This window comes from Octopus bimaculoides, chromosome 18, assembly GCF_046866305.1.
Source record: "Octopus bimaculoides isolate indiv1 chromosome 18, ASM4686630v1, whole genome shotgun sequence".
Lineage (NCBI taxonomy): Eukaryota > Metazoa > Mollusca > Cephalopoda > Octopoda > Octopodidae > Octopus > Octopus bimaculoides.
The window spans coordinates 50,125,474-50,136,499 of record NC_142945.1 but is presented as its reverse complement, the minus strand read 5'-3'; the positions used below and the strand labels follow the sequence as shown (position 1 = coordinate 50,136,499).

Genomic DNA, 11,026 nt, shown 5'->3' with positions numbered 1-11,026 from the left:
TCTTTGACTTTATTGTTATCATTATTGATGTTAAGGCGGTGAGATAACAGAATCGTTATCGCGCTGAACCAAAAGCTTAGTATTTCGCCCGTCAACATGGTCTAAGTTCAAATACCATTGAGACCGACTTTACCTTTCATTATTTTGAGGTCCATAAATGAAGCACCAAAGAAACAATGGATTCCGTATAATCGACTAGTCCCTTCCCACAAAATTTCGGACCTTGTGCCTATAGTAGAAAGGATTATTATTATTGATGTTGTTGCTATGGTTGTGGTTGCTATCGTTCATCGACTCACACGCCTTGCACGTCTCTCTCGTGAGTTTATTGTTATTTGTATTGTTGCACAAAGTTGCAGAAGGCCAACTATTGCTTATTTTAACGACTCCGAATGGTTCACAGCCATAATTGACCGCAGCAGAATTTTAACTCAAACAAGAGGACAGGCCAAATGCCGCTAAGCAGTACGCCCGGCAGCCGAGCGATCCTCACTACTAGCCACTGGAATATACGGTGTAATATTAGATTATCTCTGTGCCATTGAATTACTGACGCCTCAGAAGAAAGGGAGATGTTGCCGAGTGTGATTGGGTGTCCGTAATATCATATGTTGAAATAATTGATTAATGGTGCTTAATATGTTGCTCGGCTTGATTCTTGGTAGCTCAATGAACCGGAAGCACGCTAAATTCGGTCACTCTTCGTATGAAACAAACGCATCAATTATTGTAAAATGTGAATATATCAACGTATTTGGTTTTGTTTAAAGTGGACATGATGGAACCCTACAGGACAGAATTTGGTACAGATATTTGATGACCAATGACATGAAAAAACGGAAATTAATATTGAAAAGATGGAATGTCGTAAGAAAATATAAACGAACGTACAACAAAACGGAAACACCGTCTGTAAGTGAAAGAAAACAGGGAATTAAATAATTAAATGATTTAAAAGTGAATCCGGATACAGAAAGTTCGAAAAGCAATTTTAAGAGTTATAACAGTGCGATATGAATATATATATATGTATATATAATCGCCAATGATCCTTATGTTGTTACTTATATACAAGTTATTCTATTCCACACGGGTTAGAAATATAGGAAAAATAGACGTTGAAAATGCACTGTCAATATATTTTTTAATGCTACATTTAATGATTTGACCGGTTTCAGAGTTTACAGTGATTTTTTTTTTTAATGAAATAGATAGACGTGGCTTATATTGCAGCTGTTTTGCTCCAGACTAGTGTTTGAAGCATTCCCTTTTTGTACAGGAATTCATAGCACAAATTTGTATATGTCTTGAATAGGATTTGAATGGTAGAGGATTGTCACTTGACTGGTCTTAGAAATATCCATTGTTCCCTGCGGCGTCCGTGGGTGGTATCAAGTGACAATGTTTAGCATCGTAAGTTTAGACTGATACGGTTGAGTGATAACTTCGAGTGGTATTACTATACAAGTAATACTCATAAAATTTTCCGTCAAGTGTTTGTAGAGAATGAATGCGAGATTAATTTTGTAACATTCTATGTTTTCCACTACATCCGTGTGTTAGTGTCAAGTGGCGGTATACCTAGCGCCTAAAATGAAGGCCTACACGTTTGAGTGTACATCTTTAGTTACAATCAAGGCAAGAGTTTACACAATTGTTTGAAACCCTGAAAATCACAGCAGGAATTAAAGCAAATACTACATAAAAGACACTCTATATACTCCTAGGTCTCCAAGTGCGTGCTTGTTTGTTTGTCTCTCATATAATACAGCCAAACTGAGGCATAATGGGGAAATACTATGTATTAAGGTACCCGTGAAATGTGAATAGAAACCGAATAAAACAAGTTTCGAGTAGATTGGACCAAAGATTCCTGAGATATGTGGGTTTTAGCGTACCCATAAAGGTGCCTAATGGGAAAATACTCCGAAAATAACGTAACCCTGAAAAGGAAGAAACTATAACCTTCCGATTATGATCAACGTCTTCTGTATTTTGAAGACAAACAAAAACCTTTGGGCAAATTCCTTCGAGATTTTCATTTGCCAACAAAAATGTACGAGTTGTTTTTACTGTAAACGTTCCTATATTCACTTTTGCTAAATACGATATTTTAATCGTTTAGAAATAGTTTTAAGTGAACGTGATTTCAAATATACAAGTTGTTTGTACAGTAAACATTCATATTTTAACTTTCTTTAACTAGAGAATAATTTAATTCTTTAAAATAATATTTTCATGTGAATACCATTACAACAATTTTTGTTGGCATATTTAAAAAATATTTTCAAGTGAAAATGACTTGAAATTATTAAGTCGGGGAGCTGGGAGTGTCGTTAAAATGTCAAATAAAATACATGTGTATTTCTTCAAATTCGGTATTCTTAGTTCACATGATGACGAGGTCTACTTTGCTTATCATCCATTCGAGAACCGGGGTCAATTAACTAACCTATCATTCATTCAGTAGGTTCGATTTTATAGTATAATTCAATCCCAGAAAATTGCTATACTGCGGGCAACATTCGAGAACCATAAGTATTAGTTGCAAATTTTCGTATACATCCTGCAATTTTGGAGAAGGGAAGGAGTCGATCAAATTCTCCCCAATGTTCAAATGTTACATATATTATGGACCACAAAGTATCAAAGGCAATGTCGACTTCGGTGGAATTTTACCTCGGTTCATAAAGATGGACGAAATGTCGCTACACATTTTGCCCGGCACGTTAACGATACTACCGGCTCAGCAACATAAGAGCGAATAATGTCTTCGTGTTTAGCACTGGATAATTCAATCGTCGCATCAACAAGGAAAAAGCAAACAGAATATTGTTTAATACCAATTCATTTAACTCTTAGCAAGTTCCGTCTCAAACCATTTAAGTCCTTCAACAACCGCGTCTTTTCACTGAAAACAAATAAACAATGACATTTCAGGTTAGTTGTTATAAAATGACAATTTATGACGTAAAATATACGGCAAAGCAACGTTGATATACTCAATAAAATAATTACCGGGTGACCACTGCGGCCGATCTAACCGACCTATCTCTGTGTGTGTGTGCATGTGTGTGTGTGTGTGTGTGTGTGTGTGTGTGTGCCTGAGTGTGCGCATGCGTGTGTTTGCAAGTATATTTATGTATATATATATTCGGATATTCACATACATCTTTAATCATTAAATTGTTTCGGCATCAAAGCTGCAGTTATGCTTCGGTGTATATACAGAAAGACAGAGAGAGAAACGAAATGGTAACCATGTTTCGAGTACCCCTTTTCAACATTATTATATAATGATCATACTGAAATTAGATAAGCTTTCTATACAAAGTCATTGAAGCGATCCTGTAACGATGTTATTCTTCACCACAACTTCAGCTTCATGACACTACATATTAATTATTAAGCCCATGCGGTCGTGGAACTATCGAATGTCAATAAATTAGAAACATTATATATTTATTAGTATTTATCAAATTTCATGTTGTGTGGGTTTGAAGGGTTTGCATAAGTGAAAGATGATTCACTGTAATATGTGTTATCTTTCCGGAGCCTTCCGTATTTCTTGCATGCATTTATGAATCCTAAACATTAAAATCTAATAAGATCTTGTCTCCGTTTTGTCTCACTGATTCTTTTTAAAGAAGTCTAGTGTGGCCGTTATTATGGACTTCAGAAATAATTGTCTTAGGTAATTTAATGAAATGCAAAATGTGTATGAAAAGTTATAATACCATTTGGTACATCGGATATCAGAGACTACTAAACTGTGGAATTCTAGGAACTAACTGATTATAAATTCAGAATTTATTATGTCGAATAGCATCATCGTGGGAATCAACATATGTTATTCTCAACGAAATCATGGTAATTTGTCAAGTGATAGGTTCCACTGCCTCCACTAGAAAGATATTGTCTTTTCTATTTAATAAAGAAATGCTCCATTATAAAGATTTATACAAACTTGGATTTCGTCTCCTCATTTTTTTTCCCTTTTAACTCTATAAATAATTATACCCGTTGTATTTTCCTTTGTCAGTTACAGATGATATCACTGTTGAATTTAATTGCATGGCACTACAGAACCATTCAATGTCAATATGTGATTCTTACAAAGAAATGTGAATTAACCTTTGCAACATGCTGTGCATTTTAACGGGTCAGCATGATGAAATGTGTATATATATATATACTGATAAAAACGCACACGCGCACACACATACATATACACACACATTGGCATACATACGCACAAACACAACTCGAACATATATATATATACACACACCAAGGCATGTGACACTGTTCGTGTGAGTGCGTCTCAATGTGTATATACATATGTATTCATTTAATTTCTTTTTATGTATTTACATTTACAACTTTCTCTATGACCGTCCTAACATGGTGAACCACCTGCTACCGTAGAACCTTACAAGAGCCTGTACCTACCCAGGTAATAACCAGGAGCGACTTTGGATTTAATTATCCCTTAGAGGTATGAAACCCGCTACCTGACATCATGAAGTACATTTTTGTACCGGTTTCCTTTTCACTTTAAACTGTTTCAACTAAGAGTAAAATAAGAAAAACAATTAAATTCGAGAGAAAAAAATTAAGTGAAATGTTTTGCAGATATTTTCAGTCTTTGAATACGTAAATATTTCCTTAGTTTTCAGATACACACACACTCTCTCTCTCTCTCTTTCTCTCTCTCTCTCTCTCTCTCTCTCTCTCTCTCTCTCTCTCCCCCTCTCTCTCTCTCTCTCCATCTCTCTCTCTCTCTCTTTCTCCATCTCTCTCTCTCTCTCTCTGTCTCTTTTTCTTTATGTCTGTCTCTTTTTGTTTCTCTCTCTCTCTCTCTCTCCATCTCTCTCTCTCTCTCTCTCTTTTTCTTTATGTCTGTCTCTTTTTGTTTCTCTCTCTCTCTCTCCCTCTCTCTCTCTCTCTCCCTCTCTCTCCCTCTCCCTCTCTCTTCCTTTGTGAATGCCCGGTATGTAGATAGGTAGTAGTAAATTTCAAGGAAGTGTTCGGGTACATACAGTTGATGGTTTAAGCAGGAGCAGCTGAGAGAAGAAGAAGAAGAAGAAGAAGAAGAAGGAGGAGGAGGAGGAGGAGGAGGAGGAGGAGGGGGATTGAAGATGATGATGGAGGAAGAGTCGTAGGCGTAGAGAAAGAGGTGAGAGGAGGAGAAAGAAAATTAAAGAAAAGAAAAGAAAAACATAGGAGTGCTGTGTCACAAAAATTGTTCGTGGAATCTTCCTTAACGGTCAAATGACCTAAAGTGACCTGTAGTGTTGGGAATGTTGTAAATTCTTGTGGGGTGACAGAATTCAAATCAGGTTTATATTTTGTGATAAAGTATGCTTCTGTTGCTGATGCGCTGACTATAAGTTTCATTGTCCCTGGATTTATAGAGGGAATACGATCCAGCTCAGCCATCGTCAGTAGTGCTGTCCCATTCATTATTTACATCGACGACATGGTGGTTGCCATCTAACATTCTACAGTGAAAATCTTTGCAGGTGATTCCAAACTCCAGAAGGACATAAATAGCACGAGAGACCGAACAGGTCTTCTGTCAGATCTGTTTGCTATTGTCCAATGGGCGCAAAAGAATACGATATGCTTTACGATATATATATATATGTGTGTGTGTGTGTGTGTGTGTGTGTGTGTTTCTAGACAAAACAAAAATCTATATACATATATAGTTTTAGAAGTAGTGTACAGACATTCATTATTGAGAAAAGATGAGATCGCCAGAATTTAGGAAAACGATTTATTTATTTATTTAGTCATATATATATGTGTGTGTGTGTGTGTGTGTGTGTGTGTGTGTGTGTGTGTGTGTGTGTGTGTTAGTATGTATGTATAACAACAACGATTGTTTACATATATAAACAAATTTGGGGGTCCGTATATAAAAATGCACACACCGGCGCACGACAAAATTTCAGGAGTAACTCTCTTAATCCCAAATGAAAAAGACAAAAAAAAAACTGAAATTACATTTGTATGTGATAATTACATTGATTTAAAATAGAATTACGGTTTAAAAAATAAAAATAAACTAACAAAAAGCATACATCCATAAAACTACATATATATGTTGAATTACATAACAATGGAAAATCATACGTCACAAATAACGAATGTATACAACGTTTTAGAAACAAACGCCGCCAGATTTTTTAGGCTACGCTTGCATGTAGGTAATCCTTACATGAGCATATTTTCGACTAAACAGGATTTAATCAAGATGAAAACCATCACTCTTTTCTTAGCTCTTTTCATTTTTGGTAAGTAACTGTGAGAAAGCCTTCTTCATGTTGACAAGAACATTTGTTTTGAATTTTTGCATAAATAACGCGTTCTCACTTTTCCCTGTGTATGTCTTTATTTTCCCTTAGCTTTTCCCTTCCCATTTACCTAATTTTTTCTTCCCCATTATATTTAGCTACTATTTCTCTTTCTAAAGCAGAAACGTTAGCGCCCCGGGCGAAGCATTTCAACTGTTTTTTACGATCTGAATTCATATTCCATCAAGTTCGAAAATTCCTTTCATCATTTTGGCGTCGATAAAACAAATACACGTCGAGTACTGGAGTCATGTAATGGACTTAACCATCTCCCCAATTGTTGCTGGCATTGCGCCACATTTGCAACCAATATCTTTCGTTACATCTCTTTACCGCCCTCCTTTTCTTAGTCCACAAATTTCTTGCATCTTACTCCCTTGCTTTCTCTCTCTCCCCTCTCATTCACTCACTCACTCACTCACTCACTCACTCACTCTCTTTCTCTCTCCCTCCTGTTTATTTACATTTCCCTTTTCATCTATTTAACATGCTGCTTCTTCTTTCTCTTTTTCTTCAGTATTTCTCACATCTCTCTTTCTCTCTTTCTCCTTTTAACTCTTTCTTTTGACATAACTCATTAACCCATCCGCTTCATTTATACTCTCAATGTTCGTTACTTTTATTGTTTCTTTATCTCTGTAAGAGATGTCTTAAATTTTAAGTTGCTAAGATTTCACCGAATGTTCTATCAGTGCCACGTAACATTTTTAAAATGTCTAAACTTTTTAGGGATCACTGCGCAAGAAAATTGCCCCGAAGAAGGCAAGAAGGTGTGCCCAAAAGCTATGGATCTGTTTCCTAAAAAGAAACCCGATAATGAGTACTGCAAGTTTGTATGCGTTTTCTTATTACAACCTCCTCTATTACAACAGCTTGTATTTTTCTATTTTTGTTAATGAAGTGAAATTGTCCAAACATTGTCCAAAGATTTCTTGAAATTTATGGGGTTTGTTTCTCCTTTAGTGTGTTTTAGTGTAATGGTAAAAAGAAACGGTCCTACTGAGGTGAAATAATTGGGCTGTATTATGTGAAGCTGGTATGATTTATGTGGGCAGATAGCACAAGGTCCAAGTCTTGGATGTATCTTAAAGCCAATGACATCATCATTTGGGTAATGCTGATGGAATATTTTTCCATATGAAGCTGATGATATAGCGCTGAAGGCAGCAAACGTTCTCACAAACACATTCACAAACGGGGACACTCTCTCGTTCTATTTCTCTCGCTCTTCTCTCTCTCTCTCTCTCTCTCTCTCTCTCTCTCTCTCTCTCACACACACACACACACACACACACACACACACACACACACACACACACACACACACACACACACACATACACACACACACAAACACACAATCACATAATTATATAAATCAAAATTTTTCTGGAATGACCTCCATTCTCCACACACTATAATCCTTTTCATTATCTGTTCAAATAACCAAGGAAGCCTCGCTGCAATGGTCGATTGTGTCATTCCTCTTCCATTTTATGTAGCTAAGTACATATATATAAATAATACAGAATGGGACAAGAGCGCAAAACATTAAGACAGTAAAATTTTTTTAAATGTGTAGAACTAGCACACGAGTAAGTATATATTTATGAAAAAGAACAAAAATGCTAATTAAAATTGGGTAAATTTTAATTTACTTTAGATAAATACATCAAAAGAAGAATGTTTGTGTCTTGTTTTAAATGTTTCTTTTTTTGACAAACATTATCAAAATATGTACAAAAATGCAATATGTAGAGAAAACTGCTATTAATAAAATTAAGTTAAACTTTAAATTAAAATAGACATTCGTAGTTAACTTACCTTTTTCCTGCAAGAACATGTGGTAATTTCTGTTAATTTTAGTGGCATGACATGTTGTACTGTCTGTGACGGCAAATGACTATTATCTAGATTATTGTATTTCCTCTGGTATATTTCCCTATTTTTCTTTTTTTTTTTTTTTCATTCTCTGCAGCCGTATGGAGTACTATGAAACCTGTTTAGGAAAAGTGAAGCATGGCTGTGCGAAACACTTCTCCAAGCTTCATCATGATAACTGCATTGGTATGTTATTTAAAATTATTTCAGTGTTTAAATTGTTTGAAAGTAGAAAGTAAATAAAGCAAAAACGAAATATCAACGAATTATATTTCACACGACAAAGAAGTTATACTTTCTTAATGCGATTCGATGTCCCTCTAACATTAAAACGAAATTTAGGTGCTTGGAAAACGAAATATTTTAGCTAATTTAAATCATTATTGTAAAAGGAGAAAGGGCTCTATACCCCTTTCTTATTTTTTCTGACCAGGCTCCCGTGGTTTTATGGGTTTTTCCACGTGTAACCTTTGCCTTTTCGAAGCGCCCCCCCCCTTTGGGAGTTCTACTTATTTATTTATCTATTTATTTATATCTTTCTCCGTTTTCTTCCTCTGTTTAGACGAACTTTCCTACCTTTTCGGACAAAACCTTTTGTAACCTTCGTCCTGTCTTTGTCCTTATATGTTTTTAATTGATATTAGCCCTTGTGGCCAATAAAACGAATTAATTATTATAAGCGATTTCGGAAGTCAGCTGTTTTATGGTTCTGTATATTCTCTCGTTGAGAAATTTTGTATGAAGTATATGCATAGGCACTTCAGTGCTTTATTCCTGGGACCTTTGGATGACTTTCAAAGCTCCCTGGTTTGGCAATGTTACCGAGGAGCCTTACCAGTTCGAGATAAACTCGCTAAGATGCGGTGGGAACAGTATTTCGGAATTGTGAGTTTCTGTCGAAGAACTACTGTCACGTTTGGGAATTGTATAACTGCCTTCCTAAACAATAATAAAGATTGTTCCACCGCCCCCTCTGAACAGGCAAGGGAAGGTGTGTTTTCTGTCTGTAGTGGCTGTGGAAAAAGAGGTTGTGTGGAGAACACCCATGGAAGGAGTAGTGACAGAGATCTCCAGCCTTGGTTTGGTTAATTTTTTAAATTTTCCGCCTTAAAAGGAAAATAAGGCTGGAGGAGAGATACTTACCACTCAGGGTATATGAGAAAAGATGAAAGAAATTGGCAAGCATGTTGAGTGTATGTGTCTGCTTAAGGGAGAAGAAAATGATCATAAAGGGTTCACTGATTGAACGTTGTTTGTGGGGTTACACCCGTCTCTCATTTCAGGATTGTCATCTATTATATTTTATATTTTAAATTTTTAACCTCGGTTATCGTTTTATGTGCATCCCCTTGTCTGTTCGCTCTTTCTGTAACCCTTAATGGTGAATAAAAAATCAGTTCGTAAACTTTAAATATACTGTTATGAATTTAACCATGCAAAGAATAAATCAGCATTTATATATTAATCTTGTTGACATGAAGTTAAAATTGCATTGAAATCGAAATGCTTGATGAGCATTAAAATATAATTGTTTTTCTATTTTCTTAACGTAGCAAATTCGACCGCTAGCCTGCCTGGCATTATGAAACCTCACATCATATTCATGATACCTATTATATCTACCTTGGTGTGATGGAGGAGAAATTCAACTAAGAATATATTTGACGTAAGAATAATAGTAATAATATGATAGCTTTCACGTTTGTATTTTTACACATTTACAACATAGCAACGCGTTATATTTATGGTGAAATCAGGCGTCAATATCGAGTCAATCCAATATAATTATTAAGAAAATACATGTAAGAGTGTGTATACATATATGTCTACATGTATGTAAACATGTTTAACTGTATATATGTGTGTGTGTGTGTGTGTGTGTGTGTGTGTGTGTGTGTGTGTGTGTGCGTGTGTGTGTGCGTATGCAATTTAAGGACTGCCAATATTTTACCTCGAATTTTGGACTCAAAAGGCCGGTTAACTGGTCTCCATGTGTATAAGGAACAGAGGTAACACGTTTTCCTTGAATGGGACAAAAGTTCGTTGTACTGTTCAAGATAAAAAAAAAATCCAGGAGGCTGGGCAAGTCTATTACATAAACCCCGCTACTTTATATATTTACCTCCAAATCGATTAAATGCTAACTGAGAAGGTAAAGAGCCGGACTATATGACAGTAAGAATTGCGTCCGACTTACTAGTGCGTCTGTCATCTCGCTGTCTTGATTCTCCACGTGATTAAAACTTAATATATCTAATAATATTTATTAAGTTCTTGTAATAACCCTCAAATAACATCACAAAATGATGACAGGCCACGTTAGATAGTTTTTCAAAGAAACCAAAACACACATTACTAAAATATATACAGTAAACATAACTTGTTAAATGAAAATCAATATTTTATTCAAATATTCAATACATATTATTTTGTTTTCTTTACAGGGCAGGTTCCAGTCAGTAATTAGTCTTGAAACTGTCTCTATGAAGTATATTCTGAATACATGCAGAAATAAATATTTCTTGATGCAATTGTTATCTTTGATTTTATTTTTATTATTATTATTATTATTGATAGTGTTGTTATTGTTGTTGTTGCCATTGTTCGTCGATTGACACGCATTGTGCGTCGCTCTAGTAGATTTGTTGATATTTGTACTGTTGTACAAAGGTGTGTATTTTACATTTCTTATTGTTGTATGGTTGGACTAGCAAAGTTTTCATTTGTGGCCCTTGACGCAGCAGAGTTGTTTGTTTGTTTACCCTAACAAGTCTCTTAATTTC

The 11,026-nt window shown here is 35.4% G+C and overlaps 1 protein-coding gene across 1 annotated transcript; it reads left to right on the top strand.

Moving 5' to 3' along the window:
- The first annotated feature begins 6,142 nt into the window (after positions 1–6,142).
- LOC106870879 (uncharacterized) lies at positions 6,143–10,780 on the top strand. The gene is made up of 5 exons (XM_014917118.3): positions 6,143–6,302; positions 7,092–7,191; positions 8,341–8,429; positions 9,797–9,909; positions 10,688–10,780. Exons 1-4 carry the CDS (start codon positions 6,227–6,229, stop codon positions 9,874–9,876), a joined length of 345 nt encoding a protein of 114 aa, XP_014772604.1. The 5' UTR covers positions 6,143–6,226; the 3' UTR covers positions 9,877–9,909; positions 10,688–10,780.
- The last annotated feature ends 246 nt before the right edge of the window (positions 10,781–11,026 follow it).

What these genes read in the sequence shown, in the direction of transcription:
- LOC106870879 (XM_014917118.3), top strand. Translation starts at nt 6,227, where the DNA reads ATGAGCATATTTTCGACTAAACAGGATTTAATCAAGATGAAAACCATC. An exon ending in CTTAGCTCTTTTCATTTTTG is followed by an intron (nt 6,303 to 7,091) that starts GTAAGTAACTGT and finishes TAAACTTTTTAG; the next exon opens with GGATCACTGCGCAAGAAAAT. An exon ending in TCATCATGATAACTGCATTG is followed by an intron (nt 8,430 to 9,796) that starts GTATGTTATTTA and finishes TTCTTAACGTAG; the next exon opens with CAAATTCGACCGCTAGCCTG.